The sequence below is a fragment of the Megascapheus bottae genome, chromosome 7, assembly GCF_031878675.1.
Source record: "Megascapheus bottae isolate mThoBot1 chromosome 7, mThoBot2.hap1, whole genome shotgun sequence".
In the NCBI taxonomy this organism is placed as follows: domain Eukaryota; kingdom Metazoa; phylum Chordata; class Mammalia; order Rodentia; family Geomyidae; genus Megascapheus; species Megascapheus bottae.
The window spans coordinates 47,421,911-47,448,013 of record NC_143515.1 but is presented as its reverse complement, the minus strand read 5'-3'; the positions used below and the strand labels follow the sequence as shown (position 1 = coordinate 47,448,013).

General features: G+C 38.3%; 1 protein-coding gene across 4 annotated transcripts in view; it reads right to left on the bottom strand.

Moving 5' to 3' along the window:
- Positions 1–26,103, bottom strand: part of Asb3 (ankyrin repeat and SOCS box containing 3) — a 98,419-nt gene that overhangs the window by 6,438 nt on the left and 65,878 nt on the right. For 3 of the 4 annotated variants that reach the window (XM_090336931.1, XM_090336930.1, XM_090336932.1), the window contains 2 exons: positions 23,995–24,252; positions 16,751–16,884 (listed from right to left, as the gene is read on the bottom strand). In XM_090336931.1, coding sequence (XP_090193057.1) covers positions 16,751–16,884; positions 23,995–24,252 — 392 coding nt within the window. The remainder of the gene's footprint in view (positions 1–16,750; positions 16,885–23,994; positions 24,253–26,103) is intronic. The other variant, XM_090336933.1, reaches the window with a different exon arrangement.

The following is a 26,103-nucleotide window of genomic DNA, read 5'->3' as shown; positions in this document are numbered from 1 at the left end:
GAGTCTCGGGTCCTTTTGTGCCTGGGCTGGCTTTGAAACTTGATTCTTAGATCTCAGTCTCCTGAGTAACTAGGATTACAGTGTGAGCCACCTCACCGGGCCAGGCCAACCACTCTTCTTGTTTGAAAGACAGGAAAACATGATAGCACTGGAGAAATGGACAGAAGTATGTATGTTCAAACTGCAACTGCCACAGTTTTGCAAAGGTGTGAAGAGGTTGTATTCAACTGCCACTCATAAGAAAGCCCTTTTATAATTTATAAAATCAGGAATGATAACTGAATTGAATAATGGTAAATCATAACTGAGATGAATAGTGGTAACCACCTCAAAGCCAGTGACCAAACCATCCACACTTATAACACTAATTTAAAATGCATACACAGCTGGGGATGTAGGTCCAGAAAAGAGTACTTGCCTAGCACATATGAGACCCTAGGTTCAGCCCCTATCACTGCAAAAAAGAAAAATGAAATTAAATGAGTGTATAAGCCACACACACACAATGCAGTTGGCAGTTTCACTTCTCAAGTTACAGCCTAGATTTGAAAATATATATGAAGCAAAGCGGGGCACCCAGTGGCTCCTGTAATTATAGCTATTCAGAAGGCTGAAATTTGAGGATGGTGGTTCTAAGCTAGCCCTGGCAGGAAAATCCATAAGATGCTTATTTACAATTAATTAGCAAAAAGCTGAAAGCAGAGCTATGGCTCAACTGGTAACGTGCTAGCCTTGAGCAAAAAAGCTCAGCAACGGCACCGAGACTGCTTAATCCAAGTTGGTGGTGGTTTAAAGTGAAGATGTTTCAGAGAATGCCCATTTCAATTCAGCTAAGAGTTCAGTATTTATCATTACAGTAACCTCTTTCTTCATCACATTCTTGTTAATGTGAATATTTATTATATACCTAGAAGGAAGATAAAGGATAGCTGAGACCGGGAGGAAAGCTGCTCTCCTGGGAATAAGGGATCCTTTCTGAATCTGACATACTACACGGACTTAAAACTCTTAAACTGACTGGAGAAGTTTCCCTGGCCTTCCTATACACCTTCTAGTGCTACCAGTTTTTTTTGGACTTAACCGGGCAGGAAGATTGATACTCACTGACGGACTCTAGGTGTTTCTTTCCTTCCTTCCTTCCTTCCTTCCTTCCTTCCTTCCTTCCTTCCTTCCTTCCTTCCTGTCCTAGGGCTTGAACTCCGGTCCTAGATGCTGTTCCTTAGCCTCTCCACACTCAAGACTAGCATTCTACCACTTGAGCAACAGTATCACTTCTGCTTTTTTCTCACTAGTTTACGAGAGATAAGAGTTTATGGACTTTCCTGCACTTGACTGGCTTCAAACAATAATCCTCAGATCTCAGCCTCCTGAGTAGCTAGGATTTATAGGTGTGAGCCATCAGCACCCAACTGAAGTCCAATCTTTACAGCATTTAACCATTTGTTATCAAGCCAAATTGAACCAGCAGACATCTTTTAGGGGAAGCATAAATGCCTGGCCTCCCTGATACCATGTATTAACAATACAGCTGTTATTAACTAATCCAAGTGATCTGCACTCCAATTATGCTTTTCTAAGCCAGGAAAGCCCTATATAACCATGAAACTACCCTAAGTTTAAAATCTTTTCTTTCTTTTTTTTTTTTAAGCTATAGTTGCTTCAGAGATTGGTTCAAATTTTAATTGCAACATTTTGATTTTCCTCCTGAGAGCACTGTTGACCTAATTAACAATTAGAGGTAAGAATTGTGTTCAACTGAACTCAGGTAGTCTTTCATCTGAATATTATTAACATAGACAAAACTATGCCCATCAGTGACATTTTAGTTTAAAATGCCAGTAAATACCAAGGGAATTTTTTTAACCAGATATGCAATATTTCAAAGCATATAAGGTTCCTATGAATGCTTTAATGATATGCAGTATTTCCAGATGTGTTGCCACAAGGCTAATAGATCAAGCCAGTCCTTGAATCTATAATTTAAAAAGGCCACAAAAGCTGTAGGCAAAGCACACTCTTCAAGGAAACCTATTAAAAAGAGATTCAAATTTGTTAAATAATTCTGTGTTCTTAAGATTGTGGCCTTGATTTTGGGCCAGCAAACAATGTATAGAACATGCTACATTTTAACTTTTTTTTCCCTGATCCAACCATTTTCTATTTAATTATGCTAAACCCAATTTATCCATAGTTCTATTAATCAACAAGCAACCCTCACCTTTCATTCCTCTATAAAATTCTTCAATTTCATGCATTTTTAAAGGCTAAATGTTATATGAAGTTTTATTAAAGTTAAGTTTCATTAAAATCACAATGACCAACATGAACCTCATAACTCTTAATTCATGATACTTGTTGTTGCCAACACTTATTCTAACACAGACTAAATCTATATCACATATATGCATTACATTTACCACAACCATTCATCTTTACACTGTTCCCATGACAATGTTGCAAGTCCACTGGACTGCACTTCTTTGGCTCCTCTACACTGATTACCATATCAAAGGTGCTCATTTAACTTCTAAGCCCTCTCCTACATCTTTTACTGTCTTTCAGAATGATTTATATCCTTTTGTCCCCAACTGCTCTTATTTATATAACCTCTCTCTTCCTCTGATTATAATCAAATCTCTAGAGAATATACAAAAAAATAACTACCTTGGGCCGGGAGTTTGACCTAGTGGTAGAGTGCTTGCCTAGCATGCACGAAGACCCAGGTTCGATTCCTCGGTACCATGTACATAGAAAAAAGCTGGAAGTGGTGTTGAGGCTCAAGTGGTGGAGCTCTAACCTTGAGAAAGTCCAAGGACAGTGCTCAGGCCCTGAGCTCAAGCCCACGACAGGCAAAAAAAAAAAAAAAATAAATAACTACCTGAAGATTCCAAAACATAAGAGATTGGAGCAGGAAGTAAAACTGGAATAAAATACTAGAATAGAAGCTAAAGCCTCTGTCCCATTAAGCCATTCTAGCTAATCATATCAGAATAAGTTCACTATTATTTTTGTAATACTCCTTATAGACAATTATTTCCTAACTCATCAAACAAGGAGATTATCAGGATTTAAGCAGCAAAACCAGTTTTAGGAGTCTTCTACAACAATTCTTAATATTCTCACTGCTTATGAGAAAGATTTCTTCAAAATGAGTAGAGTTCAAGTGGCAGAGATTGGCCTAGTGAGAGTCTTTGTGTTCAATCCCCAATTCGAGGGGGGGGAAAAATCGCTGAAAGCAGTTAGAAGTAGAACTCACGCCATCCATTTTTCCAAAGTTTTTAGAGTCTTTAGACTGAGCTTACATTCTGGGCATTCCCATTAGCCGAGAGAAAACATGGAAAGGCAGAGAAGTTATTTTTATGAACAGGTTTACAAAATATCCTAAGTTTTTTAGGGGTGTGCTTTCAAAAATCAGTAAATACAGTGTAGTAGCAGGATAAGTGCTAGTTGTCAGAAAACCTGGTGAATCCTGGAACATGACCAGTACACAAAAGAATGAAGAGATGGTTAGAAAAGGGCCGGAAAATACATGGATGATTTCAAGTCCAGATGCTAGAAAAAAAATAGTAAATGGGTATAGATTTGGGGAAAGTAAGTATTGCTATACAGTAGTCATGGCAAGGTAAGATGGAAAGGCATTACACAGGCTAGATTAGAAACAGCCTGATACACCTTGCTAGGGCGTGACTCTTATTTTGAGAGAAATGCTGTTACTATCATAGGCTGTGTGTGTGTGTGTGTGTGTGTGTGTGCGTGCATGTGTGTGTGTGTGTGTGTGTGTGTGTGTGTGTGTGTGTGTTTAAAGGGACATGGTATATTCAAACTTGTTTCATTCACAGTGATTCTGAGAATTATATTAGAGGTCGGCCTCTCAAAAGTCATGCATGTCAGTCAGAAGTGATTGTGGCAATAAACAAAAGTAGTAACAGAAGGGCCCCTGAGTATAGGGGATATTCACAAAGTAACACTGAAAGAACTGGTTCTTCAATATAAGAGGTCGTCATCTACAACAGAGAAACAGCTGTGCAGGACCACGGACCGAAGGAGCTGCTATTCTCCTTACATGCACCCCAAGAAAAAAAATAAAGACTGTCATCCCAGAACACTTTCTTTTCACCTTTCATTTTAAGTATTTTTCTTTCAGAATATTCTAACCTGAAGAACTTCCCTTTGTTACTAATTTTGTGGTCTCTAATCTTAATAGCCACTAAGAGGCAGATCCACAGGAATATATAAGGCACAGAAAGATCATTTTATTTTTAAAAAGTAAAAATGAGAATTAGATTACTACCTTTTTCTCTATCCTACTGTCTCTATCCATACCTACTTATTTATCTCCTCAAATGAGTTCTGTATTAACTATGGATCTTTATTCCAAGAACTGCAACTGGAATCATGTTACATGTTACAAAGAATTCTCCCTAGAAGTTACATAATCATCAGTACAAATTAGACATATTAGCAGGAAAAGCACTGACTGACATGTTACCTCATCTAGTCTTCTTGGGTTTCGTTTGTTAGTGACAGGATTTCATGCACTTCAAATTGTCCTTGATCTTGCAATTTTCCTGCCTTGAAACCCTGAATGCAGGGATTAGAGGTTTGTACCACTGCTCCCAGATTATCCAGCTGTTCTTTATATAAGGAATGCAGATTGCATAAATTCACAATCACCATGCCATTAGCCAGGAGCAAATCATCTGCTCACACTTTATCTAGTGTTCCTGCCCTAATGAGGATACAAAAAGGCCACAGCAGGACAAAAAAGGCACTGGGGACTGGGCACCCAGGCACGTATGTGTGTATGTGTGTGCATGAGCACATGCATGCACACACACAAGCAGATGTGGGCACACATGCTGATTCTAGGGCTTGAACTTCTAGGGCATAGGCACAGTGCCTGAGCTTGTTTTGCCCAAGGCTATCATTCTATCACTAGAGCCAGAGCTCCACTTCCAGCTTTTTTGGTAGTTAATTCGAAATATGAGTATCTGGGACTTTCTTATCCCAGCTTGCTTCAAACAGAGGTCCTCAGATCTCAGCCTCCTGAGTAGCCAGAATTACAGGCCACTGATGCTCAGAAACAACTGCTTATTTCCAGGGCACCCAGTCTTTGCTAGGATATCAAAGAAGCCTCTTAATGTACAACTTTATAACTTTATTATCTCGAGAACCAAGAAACTTAGGTAGAATGAGAGGTCTAACACTGGGCCAGTTCTACTTGCACATGGATATTTTCATTTTTAAGATTCTAAACTACCCAGGCCAGGAGTTTGGCCTAGTGGCAGAGTGATTGCCTAACATGCACAATGACCCCGGTTCAATTCCTCGGTACTATATACACAGAAAAAAGCCAAAAGTGGTGCTGAGGCTCAGGTGGTAGAGCTCTAGCCTTGAGAAAGTCCAAGGACAGTGCTCAGGCCCTGAGCTCAAGCCCAGGACTGGCAAAAAAAAAAAAAAAAAAAAAAAAAAAAGATTCTAAACTACCCAATTCAAGCCAAGAAGGATAGATTATGAAGAAAAAGCACATCTCACTTTCAAAACCATGGTTCTATGCCTTCTATATGCTTATTGTGTGTGAGAGAATTTATTTTTTGACATTTACAACAATTTGAAAGGCATGCCTAAAAATATCCAAAAACTTAAAAAGATGTTCATTTATGTCAAGAATGAATAAAGTACTTGCAGGTAAGTATTTTATCACTTAAAACTATGACATAAATACAAACCCACCACACTAAAAAAAAAAAAAAAAAAAAAAAAAAAAAACCCTAAAATTTACTGAAACCAAGGCACTAATTCTCAATTGGAAACAATATAGTCAGATGTAGTGATTGGTCGGATGTATTGTAGGCCAGGCTTACAATCTTGACCATCATGCACTTACCCAAAAGGAAGAGGTAAGTATGAAAATCCAGCAATAAAAAATGAATAAGATATTACAGTTGAAGACCTTTAGTGCTTAATTTTTTTTTTTTTTTTTTTTGCCAGTCCTGGGCTTGAGCTCAGGGCCTGAGTCCTTGGACTTTTCTCAAGGCTAGCGCTCTACCACTTGAGCCTCAGTACCACGTCCAGCTTTTTTCTATGTATGTGGTACCAAGGAATTGAACCCGGGTCTTCGTGTATGCTAGGCAAGCACTCTACCACTAGGCCAAACTCCCAGCCCTAGTGCTTGCTTTTTGCTGGCTGGCCAGATAACTACAAGAATTCAGTAACTATGCAGATGAGGTTTTTATTGTTTTTATCTAGATTTCACTTTTTGGTAATAACAAATGTGGTACTGGCTTGTTGGAGTTCTTGTTTTTTTTGTTTTTTGTTTTTTTTTTTTTTTGGCCCCCTTCTCTCTCTTTTTCTGGCCCCGCTCGCTCCTGCCCCGCTCGCTCCTGGCCCCGCTCGCTCTGGCCCCGCTCGCTCCGGCCCGCTCGCTCCCTCAGGCTCCTGGCCCCGCTCACTCCGGCTGGCTCGCTCTGGCCTCGCTGGCTCTGGCCCCGCTCGCTCGCCTCCGCTCTCTGTCGCTTGTTGCAGTCTCGTCTCTGTCACTTCCGGCTTGGTTGTGCATGTGGGATACCAAGGAATCGAACCCGGGTCCTTGTGCATGCTAGGCAAGCACTTTAACCGCTAGGCCAAACTCCCGGGCCCGAGTTCTTGTTTTTTTAAGCTTATTATTTTCTCAATATACCTTTAAAGGTTTAAGAACTATTTCCTAGCCTGTCAAACTGGAATTTTTAAGAACTCCACATTTTATTTTAAGAAATATCTAGAACTTCACTGAGAAAAGATCTTTACCAGCAATACATTTGACAAATGCCTAATGCATTCAAAATATACAAGGAACAGAAAAAAGTACCCCCACAAATTAATAGACCAATCAATAAATGGGCAAAGGAGCTAAAGAGAACTTCTCAGAAGAAGAACGGCAAATAGGAGAAATGGTTAACAACCCTGGACATAAAATACAAATCAAAACAACTCTGAAATTCGTCTCCCCCTATTGTCTATATGATCCTTTGGGAAAATCTGAATGAAAACACTGGTACTAGAATCCCATCTACACAGCAGCAATTAATGAACTGCTCTCCTATGGGGAATACCTGAGTATCTTTTAAGTAGTTGTATTAACTTCTCCCCCACCCCGGTCATAGGGCTTAAACTCTGGGCCTGGGAGCTGTCCTTGAGCTCATTAGCTCAAGGCTACTGTCCTACGCTTGAGCCACAATGCCACTTCCAGTTTTCTAGTGGTTAGTTAGAGATAAAGACTTCCATGAACTTTAATGTCCAAGCTGGCTTTGAACCTTGATCCTCAGATCTCAGCTTCCTGAGTAGCTAGGATTACAATCGTAAGTCACTGGGCCCGTCTGGTTACTAACTTTAACTTGTTTTGTTTTTGCCAGTCCTGGGCTTGAGCTCAGGATCTGAGCACTGCCCTTAGACTTTTCTCAAGGCTAGAGCTCTACCACTTGAGTCTTAGCACCACTTCCGGCTTTTTTCTACGTATGTGGTACTGAGGAATCAAACCCGGTCTTCATGCATGCTAGGCAAGCACTCCACCACTAGGCTAAACACCAGCCCTAACTTTAACTTTTAAAATTTCTAAATGAAGTACTTTTACAAACAGACTTGAAAGTCTTGATGGCAGTATAAATCTAGGCAACTTTTTATTCATGGTTTCAGGACAACACTATAACCTCTCATGTAGGTCATTATCCTTTGCCTCTACTATACTTAAAATGGGATATTTGAGATTCAGGAAATAATTCTTTTGGTTTTAATTGGGACATAGCTGTCCCAGGGAGTCTGTCTGCAAACATACCAATTCAGAAGATGGATAGAAATAAATACAACAACCTTGGTGACCTGTTATTTAAAACATGCAAAACATTTTCTGCAATAGCCTGAAGGCAACCATCTTTCCTCATTTAGCTTATCAATAAATTTCTAATAATTTTAAACAATTTTCAATGGAAAAATTTAGATGTGATCAATTAATGCCTAAAAATTTCTAAAAATTTCTCAGCGAAAACAGAAACAAAAAGCCTGGATTAGTAGAAGAGTTTGGCAGAAGTTAAAACTGTTAGTGTGCATACACATATATTAAAGTTTTAAGGTAACTATAAATTTCTCATTTAAATAAAATTAGGATTACACCTGTAATCCTAATTACCTAAGGAGGCTGGGATCTAAAAATTGTGGTTAGAAGCTAGCCTGGGCAAGAAAGTCCAAGACACTGTCTCTCCCTATTATTCATCAGCAAAAACATTGAAACTGGAGGTGTGGTTTAAATGGTAGAGCACCAGGCATGAAGAAAAAAGCCTTTCAAGAGTGCTAGTCTTTGGCTTTGAGCTTTCCATTCTCGGATCTCAGATTCCTGGGTAGCTATGATTACATGTATGAGCTACCAGTACTTTGGACATCATTTTTGAAAGCATTCAGTATCAGGACACATTAGAAAAACAAAACAAAAATAAAGAGTGCTAGCCTTGAGTTCAAGTCCTGGTTTACACTTACACACACACACACACACACCCCTAAGCTGATGTCTGAAAGACTGAAAATTTCTCACAGGACAAATGGAAGGTCATGTGTCCAATTTTTGAAGATGACAACAAACACTCAATGATTGGATTCTTAGTAATAATATTTCCTCTAGATCAACAGAATCTAGAGGAAATGCTTTAGAATTTAAAAAAAATACTGTGAATAGAGGGCTTAGTCCTACTAGATACTAAGCTTTATTCATACTATGAGAATGGCCCTCAAGGCTAGTCACCACACAAAATCCTGTGTTTTCAAGAAGTTCCTCTAGCTGGGCGTGGTGGCTCATGCCTATAATCCCTAGCTACTCTAGAGACTGAGATCTGAGGATTAAGGTTCAAAGCCAGCCTGGGCACAAAAGGACTTGAGACTCTTATCTCCAATTAACCTCTAGAAAACTGAAAGTGGGACTTGACTCAAGCTAAGTATGGCAGTAGCCTCAAGAGCTCAAGGACAGCCCCCATATACACAAAAAAAGTTCCTCTATTGACACACTGCCCATTGAACTTAGAAACCATTCAATTTATTGGACATTTTATTTAGAAACTAACATTAGCACTTAGCAAATTGAAGTTTAAAAGGAGTAAATGGACTTTGGTTGAGCTACTATACACATCATATTCATGAATATTTGTTGTCAAACATACTACTCCAGTGCTGATAGCTTTTTTTGATCTTTCCTTGCATAATGATTTGGAATACCTTGGTTCTAGGCCAGATTATGCTGTAGTAGCACACCCTAAACAAAAATACTGCTTTTTTTTTTTAAAAAGTACATTATAAAACAACAAAGATTTATTCCTGTGGAAAATGCTCCTCTACAAGCCAAGTGATTATCCTAAAATGAAAGCTGAGTGTTCCAGGTTATACGTATCTTGCATCACTGCCACCTCAAATATAGCTTTCAGATTTCCTCAGCAAAGGAAGTGAAAGCAGAGTACTCACACCAAGACTTTATGTTTTCACCAATTATCCCAACCACATGACAATCAAGGCTAAAAAACAAAGTTCTTTGAAGTAGAAGAAAATAAAATGCAATTAATTAATCAAGTCTGTCCCTGCTATGATGACAAGCGTAAATTATGTTACTAGCATTAGTAACAGAACGGACTAAAGATCAACTACTCCTAAATTTAACTTTTGGTTCTTTAACTATGAAACTCATAAAATTAGTTGCCAGATTGGTGCCGGGAGTTTGGCCTAGCAGTAGAGTGCTTGGCTAGCACTTGTTCAGTACCACATACACAGAAAAGGCCAGAAGTGGTGCTGTGGCTCAAGTAGTAGAGCTCTAGCCTTGAGAAAGCCCCAGGTCAGTGCTCAGGCCTGAGTTCAAGACCAGAACTAGCCTAAATACATACACATACACATACACACACACACACACACACACACACACACACACACACACACAATATAAAATTAGTTGCCACATGTATTTATCTTGGTATCCTTGCCCCATCTTGAAGAGCACATGAGAATAAAAAGATTTAGTCAAAACTGAGAACACTGCTCAGCTTCAAAAACAACTTGCCCTTAAACTATGGCTACCTGACCAGCCTACCAGATTGGAAGGAAGCCTCATAACATTCCTTGAGTTTTACAACAGAAAATTTATCTTATCATGAATCAACCTTTATTTTCACTTTTCTTTTGCATTTGTTTTTAGGATCACCTATTTCTTCTCTTAATGATCGGTGTCCAATTAATGTGCAACCCCAAAGAGCTATACTCTGACACCACTTCAGTAGTATGATTTGAATATAACTAACTCAAAATTCTATACTACCTAGTACTATTTCAAATTGAGTGGAGAAATACAATATTTATAGAGCACTGTTCAAAGGTTGACCAGGCCATTCTCCAAGTATTCTCAAATCTAGCCCTTGGGGAAGTTATAGGAACAAAGAACCAAATGCCTGAGCTACCTGTGCTGCCTCCTTAGTAGTTCTACTTAGACTGAATTCTGTTTTGATAGAATAACAGCAAATAACCACATTAAAAGGCTAGGAAGACAAAGTCCCAAGAAACCATGGCTACCAACACATTGCCTAGGAAGCTGCAACAGCTCAAGAGTCCAGTATCAAGTTACCATGGCTACCTTTTCTCTGATTCCATTTATATCAATCTCTACCTTGCTGCTACTTTTAACTTCTGTTTTATTGTTTTTATATTTGTATGTATAAACTTTTCAAATCTTGGTTAGAATAAAGCAGAAATACACTAGAATAAAAACTGCAAAACATTTCCCACAGTGTTTTTAGGATCCTTTGTAGAATTCAGACCATTTAATATGTGGGCAGAACAGTATATATCTGCTCATTAAAAGTTCAGGATACACTAAAGCTAAGTACTTGTATCCATAAGTATTTCTTAGATTTGATCTTGGTCAGTGACCAGAGGTGATAGAAAGTTTTAAGATGCACTAGGTTTCCCAGTTTGCTCTTGAACTTTTGGCTCAGGTGACCCTTCTGTCTTAGCTTCTTGAATTGGTAGCCAGCTGGAATTTTCTAGTAAGTCTACTGCTACATTGTTGGATTTATACATGTAAGAAGTATGCATAAAATATGCATATAAAAATTGTTCCATAGGCTCAATGGTTTCCCTCATTTGTCATAATCAGTAGAAACCTTGAACTCTCCTAGAAGAGATTTACAATAGAGCAAAACCTAGATACAAAAGGTCATATAGTATGAGCTAAATAAAAGGACCTCCAGGATATAGAAACAAAAGCCATAGAATGAGTGATTGTTGTCCTTAATGTACTATGTTATCTCTCATCTCTTTTGCTGTCCCTTGGTTATCTCATATGGTTACAGTATTTTACATTGTTATCTGATACACTGTATACACGTTTATTTGGTTATTTGAAATAGGATAGGGAAGGGGGGGAAAACAAGATGAGGAGTGGGGATGGGGAGAGGGAAATGGAAACCAAGACAGGAGAAAGGGTATCAAAGTTTGTGAAGTAATGCACTTTCTACCAGGTGAATATAATGTAACACTTCTATTGACTACAATAAAAATATACGAAAAAAATTGTTCCCCATCTAGGACTCTCCTAATAAAGGATTACAATAGCTCAAAATCTAGGTACATAAGGTCATACAGGATAAGACTAAATGAATGGAACTCTAGGATATGGAAACAAGAGCTTTATCTTGTATGATTATTGTTCTTAATGTACTATGTTATTTCTCTTTTTTTTTTGCCCTTATGGTTAATCTCATATTGTTAAGGCATCTGACTTTGTTACCTGGTATATTGTATATACATTTATTTATTTGAAATAGGAAAGGAGGGAAAACAAGATGACTGGGAGGGGGTGGGGGAGGGAAATGGGGACAAAAACATGAGAGGGGATATCAATGTGTGAGAAGTAATGCACCTACTAACTACTTGACAAATGTAACTGCAACCCCTCTATATATTATCCCAACAATAAAAAAAAAGTTGTTACCTAAACTACAATATCACACATTACTTTTCTGAAGGAGAAAGCTTTTTTTTTACCTTTTAAGTACTGGAGATTAACTGATTGGCCTCATGATTGCTAGGTAAGTATGTTCTGCCACTTTAGCAAATCCCCCAGACCTTTTTTTGTTGTTTGGGGGCGGGAGGGGGGGGAGGGAGTCTCAGTACTAGGGTTTCAACTTGGGGCATCATGCTCGATAGGCAAGCACTCTCCAACCTAAGCCATGTCCTTATATCTGTTCTCATGCAGTTGTTTTTTTCAGACAGAGTCTCACAATTCTGCTTATGCCACTCTGGCTGTGATTCTCCCACCTGTCTTTCTATGCAGCTGAATCATGGCCTGTGCCAACACACTGCACAAATAAGTGAAAATGGGGTCTCACTAACTTTTTCCCTTAGGTGACCACAAACCATTACCCTTTCAATCTCTTCCTTCTTAGTAGGTGGGGATCACAGGCATAAGCCATTTTGTTAAGATAATATTTTTGTTTCATTTTGTTAAGATAAGATCTCACTTTCTCCAGGCTGGCTTCAAACTGCCTATGTTTCTAGAGTAGCTAAGATTTACAAGCATGTGCCACCATGATCAGCTACAAGAAACTTTTTAAAGGCAAGGGCTTGGTAGAGTACTAGTGGTACTAGTGGTAGAGGCCTAGTGGTAGAGTGGTACTAGTGGTAGAATGATAGCCTAGCATGCATGAAAACCCGGGTTTGATTCCTCAGTACCACACACGTAGAAAAAGCCAGAAGTAGTGATGTGGCTCAAGTAGTAGAGCTCTATCCTTGGCAAAGCCTAAGGACAGTGTTCAAGCCCTGAGCTCAAGCACAGGACTGGCACACAGGAAGGAAGGGAGGGAAAGAGGGAGCGAGGGAGGGAGGGAGGGAGGGAGGGAGGGAGGGAGGGAGGGAGGGAGCTTTTTAAAGGCAAATCTGATTCAGTGGTGAAAAGATAAGCAGAAAAGGATGGATTGTTCACAAACTTATCACAGCTAGTTGCTACTTCCCAAGGGCAGAAAAGGTAAGAAGACATTTTTGACCAATTACATGGCATCACTAAGTTTGGAAAGGGCTTTAAAAGCTGAAGTAAATCATTCCCTAGGTACAGATTCTGCTAGCAAACTAATGGGGCTAAGGAGCTGACCATTATCTATGGCTTACTAACTGTGGCCAAAGTACAAGAGGTATTCTTTCAAATATTTGCACTGTTTTTTCTTTCCTTGTAATTCTAGGGAAATCTAACTCAAATCCTTGCACAAGCTAAGCATGCACTCTTATCACTGAGCTACATATTAGCTTATTTTTTACTCATATATGTTTATAAAGTAATGGGTTTCGTTGTGAAGTTTTCATATGTGCACACAAAAAAATGTTAATATGTTGACAGTAAGTAGTTGTTAATATTGTGCTAAGTTATTGTGACAAAGTAAGATAAAAAGCCAGTATGGTTCAGTGTTTCTTTACTATCCTCCTCCCCCTCAAAACACTAATGTCAAAAGCTCAGCCAATAGAGATTGTTCTAGATTGTGCAGCTCAAAACCTAGGGAAGGAAGGGAATCCAAATGACCAACATGCGGAAATAGAGGTCATGAAAACTGAGGAGAGAAAGGATAAAGTGAGAACCCTAAAGATCTCAATTCAATTTGAAACTCAGACAGCTAAGCAGATCATTTCTTCCCAGACTTACTAAAATTTCAGCATTATCCTTGTTTCTACTATCTTTAGGAATTTATTCCCTATGAAACCAATTTAAGTAGTAGGAAGAAATGAAGCTTTTCCTAAGTAATTTTTAATAGGCTAAAAACATGCATAGGATAAAGCTAAAAGGCCTTCTTCTTGAGCCTGGAATGATGTTAGATGCTGGTGATCCTAACACTCAGGAGGCTGAAGTAGTGGGTAAGAGTCAAAGCTACCCCTCGACACAGAAAACCTGCCTCAAGGAATAGTCTCAAGCCCTGCAGATTTGTGAAGAGGCTTCTTCTGGGTAACAGAAGATCAGTATGGACCATGATTTCTCAACTTTGGCATTTGACATTTATTGCTGGGTTACTCTTTGTGTGGTAAGCAATCCTGTGCACTGTAAGATATTTAACTATATCCCTGGTCTTTACCCCTCTATGTGGCAATAGCAATTCATGAGTTATGACAATGAAAATCTGTTTGTGGACAATGTCAAATGTCCTTAGAGACAACAAAAAAAACCCCTCATTCCCACTCCCTTGAACATCCTTTTTATGACTGAAACAAATAATAAACAGCTGCTGGGTTTAACCCATTCTCTTGGTAAATAACAGTCCCAAACCATCTTATTAGAAAACAAAGAACAGAAGGATTTCTAGGAAAAATGACACATTCAATTTGGATATGCCAAAATATGAAATACCAAGTAGAGATGTTCAAATAGTAGTTGTATATATGTAAACAGAACCAAGAAAAGGAGACTTGGCTTGAGAAATGTATCAGAAAAGCATTAGCTACATTGCTACCTCTGAGAGAGGCTTTTGGAAATCTTCAGCCAACTTTAAAATTCTCTAAAGAAATGATGATGATTACCCTACACAAGTTCTACCTAGCGCCTAATTAAACAAGAAGCCCTTCATGGATTTAGCCTACTGCAGGGTAATAGAGGCTGTACAATTTTTACCTTCATCTGAACAAACCTGACATATGTTAAGGTCTTCAGAGTAAATGCTCACATATCTTTACTAATTGATATGCTGCAATAATTTTCCCATTTGGCATTCATGTCATCTTTGAGTCTTTGTTCCCAAACCCACTACCCCATATCCTACCTGTTCTGAATAAATTATTTGTTCTCTTTGGCTGCAGATACATAAATGGTAAAAGCAGATGCACTTCTCAGAATCAAGAATTACCTGCAGTTGAGTTTTGCAACAGAACAATTTTTAAAAGGCTCAGAGACTCTAAACTGAATAGTTTTTTCTTCATGAGAAACAAACAAAAAAAAAACTGTAGAACTGCCCCCTCAGTTCAAGAGCATATTTTCCTAAATATTTGTTTAGGATTGAGAAATTTTTCTTAAAATGTAATTTTCTAAAAAGAAGAAACATTTCTACAAATGCTTAAATTCACTTGCTAAAAGTCTATTCAAGATGCTTCATGAAGAGTTAAAACAGAAATTAAAAGTAATTTTCTTTTTTTTCCCTTTTCTCTTTGCCAGTCCTGGGGCTTGAACTCAGGTCCCGCTCATTGATTATCCTTGGACTTTCTCAAGGCTAGAGATCTTCTACTACTTGAAACAAAGCAACACTTCCAGCTTCGTTCTATGTATGTGGTAATATGGAATCAAATCCAGGTCTTCATGTATGGTAGGCAAGTATTCTACTAATAAGCCAAATTCCTAGCCCTAGTAATTTTCTTTCTTTTCTTTTCTTTTTTTCCCCCCCAGTCCTGGGACTTGAACTCTAGATCTGGGTGTTGTCCCTAAGCTCTTCAGCTCAAGCCTACCACCTTACCACTTGAGCCACAGCGCCACTTCTGGTTTTCTAGTGGTTAACTGGAGATAAGAGTCTCTCAGACCTTTAGTGCCTGGGCTGGCTTTGAACCAAGATCCTCATATCTCAGCCTCCTGAGTAGCTAAAATTACAGGTGTGAGCCACCATACCCAGCTTTAATTTTCTTAACTTAAGACATAATGTGGTTGATCAAATATAATCAAAGTAAAAACAACTTCAAACTTAGTCATAAATCAACAGGAATGCTTTGTATATGTTATGTTTAGTTCAACTGGTTTTTCTTACACAATATCTTCTATTGTGTGAAAGTAAACTTAGAATAAATAGTCCCTTAAAGTATCAATCAGGATAGATATCAGTGTCTCACACCTGTAATCCTAGCTACTCAAGAAGCTAAGATTTGATCATCACTGTTCAAAGCCAACTCAGACAGGAAAAAGCCTGTGAGACTCATCTACAATTAACTGCCAAATTGCCAGAAGTAGAGCCTTAGCTCAAGCCTTACGCAAAAGAGACAGCACCTAGGCTCAGAGTTCAAGCCCCAGTATCAGTATCAAAATACAAATAAATCTATCAGTTCACAAAATGTTCATCCACCTCACCTTCAAAGTCATACCAACAGACTGGCAAACAATCAGTAAGAACAAGCATAAGTAGAGGATGATTATACATTACAGAGAAAATACATTCCAGAAAGTATAATTAAATTTGGCCTTCTTCTAACCACAAGCTAAATATTTCCCAAGAAGATTTCTAGGGTCCACTTTTGTTCATGCAATGTTCATTAAAGTAAACGGTATCATCCAATTAAAAGAAACAATAAACAACTGTTTTCTGTATAAAATCTCTTACATGATCCCTAAGCTAAATTTACAAGATCTCAAGTATGAGACTGGTGCTAGTAGCTCATGCCTGTAATCCTAGCTACTCAGGAGGCTGAGATCATGGTTTGAAAGTCCCCATGAGACTCTTCATCTCCAATTAACCACTCAAAAACTGAAAGTGGTGCTATGGCTCAAAGTGATAGAGCACTAGTCTTGAGCACAAAGAGGTTCAGGAACAGCACTCAGACCCTGAGTTGAAACCCCACAACTGGCAAAAAAAAAAAAAAAGAAAAAGAAAAGAGAAAGATCGAGTATGATTTTTAGTAAATTACTATCCTCCAAATATTTCCCATGTCAAAAATTCAAACTAGGTCCAACAAATCTTTCACTTAAAATTAAAGCATAGAGAAACAAAAGAGAAAAAAATGTTTAAAAGTTGTTCTGCCTTACCAATATGTTGCTGGAGCACCAAAGAAGAGTTTGAAATTCGGTCAGATAGCATCTTTTCAATACTTGGAGGAAGTCTCCTCCAATTAGTAAATTCCAAAGTGAAGATAAGGGTGTCATCGCTGACTGAGTCAACCCTAGATCAACAACATGTTAACATACCATCAGACACAATATACCTGTGGTTAATGCTAGAATCAAATGCCAGAAATCTATTCTAACAATAACTTAAAGAAGGGCTCTGAAAATATTTGTGGAACTAGAAAGTGAACTGACTGTGTAGGCAGTATACAACAGGTAACAAGAGGACCTCTACCTCTTAAAGAATACGGTATTCTTTGTCCATTGGAGAAAGCACCAGTGTATAAGTAGACCTGCCATCTCCTCCTCCTAACTGGACTATTCTGCCAAAAGTAGTTTGGTCCCCTTACATTCACATAATTTGATAATCCTGAAAAAACAAAGACCAAACATTCAAGTTACTGCTAAACTAAATATACCAGAGAGATAGAGTTTTTCTGCCTAACTCCCAAGAATGTTCACCTATTCTCTCATTGTAGATTCAGCCCTTAAAAATGTTAGAAGCAGGGGCCGGGAGTTTGGCCTAGTGGTTAAAGTGCTTGCCTAGCATGCGCGAAGACCCGGGTTTGATTCCTTGGTACCACATACATACAAAAAAGCTGCAAGTGGTGCTGAGGCTCAAGTGGTAGAGCTCTAGCCTTGAGAAAGTCCAAGGACAGTGCTCAGGCCCTGAGCTCAAGCCCAGGACTGGCCAAAAAAAAAAAAAAAATGTTAGAAGCGGGGGCTGGGAGTTTGGCCTAGTGGTAGAGTGCTTGCCTAGCATGCATGAAGACCTGGGTTCGATTTCTCAGTAACACATACATACAAAAAAGCCGGTAGTGGTGCTGAGGCTCAAGTGGTAGAGCTCTAGCCTTGAGAAAGTCCAAGGACAGTGCTCAGGCCCTGAGCTCAAGCCCAGGACTGGCAAAAAAAAAAAAAAAAAATGTTAGAAGCAGCCAGGTGCAGTAGTTCTTGCCTGTAATCCTAGCTACTTAGGAGGCTGAGATCTAAGGATCTCGGTTCAAAGCCAGTCCAGGCACTAAGAAGTCTGTGAGACTCTTATCTCCAATTAATCACCATAAAACCAGAAGTGGCACTATAGAATGGAAGCCTTGATTTAAGAGCTCATGGACAGCGCCCAGGCCCAGGGTTCAAGTCCCATAACTGACAAAAAAAAAAAAGAAGCCTCTAATCCTAGCTGCTCAGGAGGCTGAGATCTGAGGATCATAGGTTGAGGACAGCCCTAACAGGAAAGTACATGAGATTCTCAGCTCCAATTAACAACCAAAAAAGTCTGAAGTAGAGCTGTGGCTCCAGCTGTAGAGCACCAGCTTAGAGCAAAAACAGCTGAGGGACAGTGTCCACCCCCTGGTTCAGACCCCATGACTGGCACACTAGCATGCACGCGTGCACACATACACCAGAAGATTTATCCTTCAAGGAGAGAAAGAGGTTCCCTACAAACAGTTCTTCCTCTGATCTTTCAAGATAATGTGCAACTCCCTACCAATAAGAGGCTTTTCTAATTTTTTAAATAAATTTATTACTCAGTCTGTCAGAGTTTTTTCTTCATCTTTCTTATTTTCTTTTCTTTCTTTCTTTCTTTTTTTTTTTTTGCCTGTCCTGGGGCTTGACTTCAGGGCCTCAGCACTGTCCTTGGGCTATTTCTTCAAGGCTAGCACTCTGCCACTTGAGCCACAGCACCACTTCTGGCTTTTCTATGTATGTGGTACCAAGGAATTGAACTCAGGTCTTTGTGCATGCTAGGCAAGCACTCTACCACTAGGGCAAACTCCCAGCCCCCTATTTTTTTTTTTAACTTAATGGGAAGAACACTGATTCAAGCACAGTCCTGATTTCTAATACTACCGCTACTATTTATAAGCATATCTAAATTCTCTAAGTCTTCACTCTTCATCTCTAAAGAATAACTAACTTGCCTATTTCAGCAGATTATTTGTGAAAAAATGTAATAATATAGTAAATATGCTTTTAAAATATAAAATGATACACAAATATTTGGTATTGCTAAACCTGATTAAAAATTGTTGGTATTATATTTTCAAAAAGTCTCACAATATTATTCAAATGAAAATCAATGATTGATGAAAACTCCAAATCCTAATAGAGTTAACTCAATTAGATGCCCTCTATTAGCAAGATGTTTGAAGAAAAGTAAAATGTTTAGGACCTCTGTTAATTAACATATAAACAAGGTCTGTGTGGGAGGGGAGTAAGAGGAACATTACTAACCAACAACTAGAGAGGGAGGGGGAGGGAGGAGGGAGAGACTAAGTAGTATTCTAAAGTAGTTGTCTCAAACACAACTCATTTTTGGTAATTGAGAATCCAAGTACCCTTGAAATAGCTTATCAGAAAGTATGAAGATATTCCCCAAATTCTCAATTCTCTAAAATGTAAACACATACAAAACAGAACTTAATATGCAGACCATATACCTTGAGAAATCATTTTACTCCTCAGTTCTCAGTGAAACTAAAACTTATCCAAAAATACAAAGAATAAGTGAAATGATAAAAATATATTCAAAGGAAAACAATGTCCTTGATGTTCTAGGAGTAGCATATCAAAGGTTACTTGGTTCTGGTTCCTTATTTCTTTTTTTTAATGGCCTCATTTTCCTCTTTCATGTGCTTCAGGTCTCACTCCAACACAAAGTAATTTTTATGTAGCTAGCAGAATACACACAAGAGGTAGATCTGTTTGTACAGCTTTACATAATGGTGAGCTTATATTACCAGCACTGATAATGCCACTAAAAATATATTGTTATTGTACTACATTGACCATTACACTGTACAGAACAATGGTACAATCATAAACAAGTGACAGTTAATCAAAAAAATGCACAGGTGACATTTCCTTTCTATTACTCTCCCATTACATTCTAAGGGTAGGAGGGGACTTAGTTTTACACTTAAAGTTGAAAAACATTTCAGTTTTGTAGATCATATTTTGACAGGCAATTATTCAACCAGATACATTTTTAAGATTGTTTAAAGACAAGCAATACATAGGAAAGACATTTATAATTTACATGACAAAGATTAAGCAATAGACATGCATGTAATATAAACAAGAAACAACCCAAATCCACTTTAACATATTGGAATTTTTATGGGAGAATTTTGTCCTAAAATAGCTCTTTGAATTTAACTATGATCAAAGAAAGCAAAGCAATCATCATACCCAGAAAAAAAAAAACTGACTTTATTCGTTCAATATGAGCTCAGGGAACAAAACTTTGACCATATTAAGCTTTTTCCTTTCTAAAGTGAAATTTGCCATTGTACGGTTTTTTGTTTTTGTTTTTGTTTTTGGGGGGAAGGGGCAGTCCTGGCTTCAACTCAGGGCTTAAGTACTGTCTTTGGGCTTTCTCAAGGCTAGAGCTCTAGCACTTGAGCCACAGAACTACTTCTGGCTTTTTTCTATGGATGTGGTACCGAGAAATCGAACCTGGGACTTCGTGCATGCTAGGCAAGCACTCTACCACTAGGCTATACTCTGGACCCCTCCATTGTATGTTTTAATGAATATTAAGTGACCCAAGTTACTACCTGATAGCAAAATATATGCAACTGGCATTCTCAATTCAAAGTGCTGAAAAGTTTTATTACTTAAAAATAACTAGATAGTTTACTGGTTCTTAACTCTTTCCTAACACATCCAGCAAATACAAAACATACCCAGTAGCTTACAGCAATAAAAATTTTCAGCATTCATACTTGAGGAAGAAGCTGAATCTGAATTAATGAAACGATAGCATATTTTACAATATTTTACAATTCTAAAATAAAGCTATAGACCAGGCACTGGTGACTCATGCCTATGATCCTAGCTACTTAGTAGGCTGAGATTTGAGGATCAAAATTTGAAGCTAGCCTGGGCAGTAGAATCCATGAGACTCTTATCTTCCATTAACCAACAAAAAGCTAGAAGTGAAGCTGTAACTTAAGTGGAGTATCAACCTTGAGTGAAAAAGCCTTACGGGACAGTACCCAGGTCCTGAGTTCCAACCTAAGTCCTGGCACCCCCCGCCCCTCCAAAAAAGTTAAAGCTAAAAGCTAAGTGCTGATGGCTCACATCTCCTAGCTATTTAGGAGGCTAAGATCTGAGGATCATGGTTCAAAGGCATCCTGGGTAGTAAAATCTATGAGTTTCTGATCTCCAATTAACCACCAGAAACCAAAAAGTGAAGCTGTGGCTCAAGTGGTAGAGTGCTACTCACAAAAAGTTCAGGGACAGCACCTAGGCCCTGAGTTCAAGCCCCATGACTGACAAAATAAAATAAAATAAAATAAAATAAAATAAAGCTAAATAATTAATTCTCCCTACCAACAGTCTACTTAGATAGCTAGAAAATAAAAGATACAATGTTTAATTCTTTCTCCTGTGATTTTTTCCCCCTAATTTAGGAGGAGGAATCAGAAAAGTTGGCTTATACACCCCCCCCTAATATGGCATGGGATTGAAATTAAGTGATATACAAGGCTTCAGCATCACAGCAACCATAACTGAGAACACAGACATGAGACACAGTACAGGCCAGTCTGGGTTCAAATCTAGGTTCTAGAGCTAACTTTCCATGTAAGCTTGGGTAAGTACACTAAGTACTATGCCACAATTTTCTCCTCTGTAAAAATAATAGTAATGGTAAGTGCGTACATGACCTAATTGAAGTTAAAGAACTTAAAATAGTACCTATTCAATGTCAGGCAACATTCAATTTTGATGAAAGGAACAAAAAGGACTATAACGGTTAAAAGTACAAGACAACTCAGCTAGTATATAAAAGCACAAGACAACTCAGCTGATGTCAGTTAACAGTTTCAGTAGAGGAAGTGTGGCTGAGAAGAAAGCAGATGCCAAGTCACCATGTGGTAAAGGAGAAGAGAGTGTCAGGGCTGCCCATAGCCACCCATGTTAGATTGGATTTACATTATGGTCCAAAATTGAATCCTAGACTGGGAAGGCCTGCTATGGCTAGCTACCAAGACATCAGACCCAATCTTGAAGTATTTATTAATAACTAAACATAATAGCAAGTATTTTATATCTCAACAGTATCTATGAATGTGTGTACATGAGATATGGCTTGTTAAGACAAAACATAACAAATAACTTTTAAAAATCACAGATGCTAGGGCTAGGAGTTTGGCCTAGTGGTAGAGTGCTTGCCTAGCATGCATGAAGACCTGGGTTTGATTCCTCGGTACCACATACATAGCAAAAAGCCGGAAGTGGTGCTGTGGCTCAAGTGGTAGAGCCCTAGCCTTGAGAAAATCCAGCGACAGTGCTCAGGCCCTGAGCCCAAGCCCAGGACTGGTTAAAAAAAAAAAAATTACAGATGCTTCAACAACATGTCAGTAAACTTTCTTTTATTCAACTATCTAAAAAAGTGAGTTTTGCAAAAATTAACAGGAAACAGAGTAAAAAACAACAATCATTTGACAGATAGCTGTGCACAATAAAACAATTAGAAACTCAACCTGCTTTTATAAACTATACATGAAAATAAGGTGGGATCAGAAAAACAAATTACTCAACTCTGCTTTTAATTCTACATTTCCCAAACCATTTGAGAAAGCAGTTTTTTTCCTCATAAATAATATATTTGAAGGAGACAGTAGTACTTTAGGATAGTCCTAAGCATAAAGCTGCAGGTTTAGTGAAAATTCCTGACTGTCGTGAAATGGGGCACACCAATGAGATACTAGAACACTGTTGACAAAACATCTATTTGTCACTCAAAGAGAAAAGTGGTGGAAGAGGAAGTTCATAGGAATGCAAACTAAACTCACTAAACTGTGATTGTTAGTTTTTGTCAAGACTGAGATTAGACTGAAAAACTACTAAGAGATTACCAAAGCATATCTGGATGATGTTTATGATGCTCTCACTTAAGGAATGGATTTGCTGTCTTTATGAAATCAAACTAGGATGGCATTATTGGGAAGTGGTGAAGACAGGAGGAAAGGCCTAATTGGAGAGTGAAGACACAGAGTGGAGTGGGCAGTCCTTGAGGGCTCTAATCCTATCTTGGCCCCTTCCACATCCCTTTTCTGTTTCCAATCTGCTGTGATGTGAGTTGCTCTGCTCTGCTTTCTGACTGCCTTGAGGTGCACAGTTCTCTGTCACAAACTCTAACAATGATGTTCTGCTCCTGAGCATGGGTCATCTTCCAAGTTCATGAGCCAAAATAAATATTCCCTACTTTCAAGTTATATGTCAGACATTCTGTCACAATGACAATTATTTATGCCTAAACCCCAAGCAAGGCTTTTTCAGAGAGGAAAAACAAATAGAAAGATATCAAACACAAAATTGTAGTACTTATCCAAATTTGATTTTAGTGAATGGTAGATTTGTTTTTGTGCCAGTCCTGGGACTTGAACTGAAGGGCTGGGCATTGTTTCTGAGCTTTTTTGCTCAAGTCTAGCTCTACCATTTGACACACAGCTCCACTGCCTTTTGATGGATACTTAAAAAGTCCAACAAAGTATCTTACCTGGGCTGGCTGACAGCCTTAACATTTCTCTACTTTGATATCAATTTTTATTTTATTGTCTTTCATTAACATGATCGACAGGCCAGGAGTCCTCTCACTGCTACACTTTTTTGTCTCTCAACACTACCAATTTATTTTTGCATATAAATACCAGAGCTTGAACCAGTGCCTCCCATGCTCACTCAGCTTTCTTACTCGTGGTTGGCATTCTACCATCTAAACAATGTCTCTCCTTTCCTAGAGTTTTCTGCCTGGTCTTGCTTCAAACCTTGATCCTCCAGGTCTCAGCTTATTGAGTAGCTTGGATTGTAGGTATAAGCCACCAAAGTCAGAGAATAATAATTTTTGCAAAGTCTGGAGGCTAGCAGAAACAGTCATTTCTTCCTACCCAAGTAAAAGCCTGACTCAGCCTTTGTATAATCTCTTGTGGAAGACCACCATTTTTGGTAAAGATAGCAATCTTTGAAGCAGCTCTAATCATTTTTTCTTGTGTTGCAAGCATTCTAAGAGAGACACATAGAATCTAAACACATAGAAGCAATCAAAACACACACAGGCATACACTCCCTTCTCACAGAGATACCTCAACACATTAGGGAAAACAAAAGATAGCATAAACACTCAAAAGGGTAGGGCCCTTAATAATAGGATTTCTTACCAGGAACTGCAGAGTAGAGTTAGTGGGTCAAATCCAGCAAGCAGGAGATATGGCAACCATTCCTTATATTTTGTTTGTGCTTCAATTGCATGATTTATAAATTCAGATAAATGGCTCCAGGATGTCAATGGGCAACCTTTCTTTAAAAAGTATCGAAATACTGAAAACTTTTCATATTTCAGGCAGGATGCCAAATGAAGTTCATTTAGCTGGGCTCCAAATTTCAAAAGAATATTCACAATTCCAAAGAATTCACAGCTTCATCGTAAAAAAAGAACAGAAATAGAAGTTAGACTTAATTTTTTTTATTGTAAAGGTGGTCTGATAGAGGGGTTAGTTAGATAAGTCAGATGAGAACATTATTTTGTATAGTGTCATCTCTTCCCTCGTTTTCTTCCTCCTGACTTGCTCCCTCCACAAGTTGTATAATACAAGTTCATTTTCAACAGTGTCTAGTAAGTATCACTGTAATAACAGTTCACCCTCTATTTCTGTGCTCCCCTTACCCACCACCAAACAGATAAACTTACATACAAGACAACTTACATGATAACTTATACAGAGTTTTATGCATGTACACACAAACAGACTAAGATACTCTTAAGAGGAGAAACTCAAAAGAATTCCTCTGAACATCCAAAATACAAAAAACTAATTTTCAAAATTCTAGGAAATGGAAACATGGCTTGTTTTGTCAGTGTTGGTGAGTTTTGTCTTTTCAGAGTAGGCAAAAGAGAAGCAGAGAAATGGAGAGAGGAAGGGTGAACAAATGTAGTCATGGTATTCAATAAAAAATGAATTACGCAACATGTGGGCAGAGACGGGCCAGGGAGGGGCGAGGAACTTGGGGAAAGGGAAGGGTGGCAGCATTGGGCACTGTCCAAGAATTGTACTCATTACCTAACTCATGAAATTGTAATCCCTCTGTACAACTCCCTAAAATAACAATAAAGTTGTATTTTTTTTAGAAATTGACTCACTGGCCAGGCACTGTTGGCTCACATAAAATCCTAACCACTCTGAAAACTTAGATCTCAGGTTAGTGGTTGCTGGATGTTAGCATATTTTAGCATGTCCTCCCCTATTGTGGCTTAACAACCTCCACGCTAGGTCTTCTGTCCTTTCCCCAAAATCAAGTGACCAGCAGCTACATTAGTAGAATGCTGCCTAACTGTAATTGTTAGAATCAGAAAATCCTGCCCAGGCTATATGCTATCTTTAGCAACAACAACAACAACAAAAAGTCACCCCTTCTTTTACTTTCCCCCAGTTTCTCCCTCCCATCCCTGCCCACAAAGTGTATACTGTAGAGTATCCCCCCTTCCACCTCCTTTATTCCTTAAGAGGAAAAAAACCCAAAACAAAAAACACAAGCACCACCATCAACAACAATAACAAAAGACATGTTTCCATTTCCTAGAATTATTTTGAATGCTCAGAGTTGTGGTCCTCCCCAAGGGTAGAAATAATTTAAATGTATAATTTAACTTACAGTTCTACATTTTAAAATTAATCTTCATTATCAAGCAATTTTATAGAATAAAGGCATGTCATTTTATATCTTTTTTTTTTTTCAAAGCAGTACTAGAGATTGATTTTAGGGACTTGAGCTTAGAGCTGGCCCCTGACAATGATTTTCCTACATTCATCTCCTGAATGGTAAAGATTACATGTGTGAACCACCTTACCCGGCCCATTTTATACTTACAACATTGGTCACTTTTTAAAAAGTTATCATTTACTACTTGTAGGTAATGGTGAAATTAACTGAGAACAGGTCTAACCCTTATTTGAGAGAGCTACTTGGCAGGATTATCAAAACAGGCATTGTTACAAACTTAAAGAGCAGTCTTGGGCCAGTCACTTATCTGGATAAGTTACTTTACTTTTCTGGCACACAAAACTGGAAACATCTACATTATCAAATAAATATGAAGTAAAATACCATGCAAATCAAAACCAAAGGTTATTAATATACTTACTTTACAAATACATGACTTAAATGTTCAACAGAGAAACAGGCGTATACAACATTAAGTAATCAAAAACTGCAATTATAACCACTGTGCCCACATTTTAAAAAATGTTTATGGTATAAACATGTTTCAA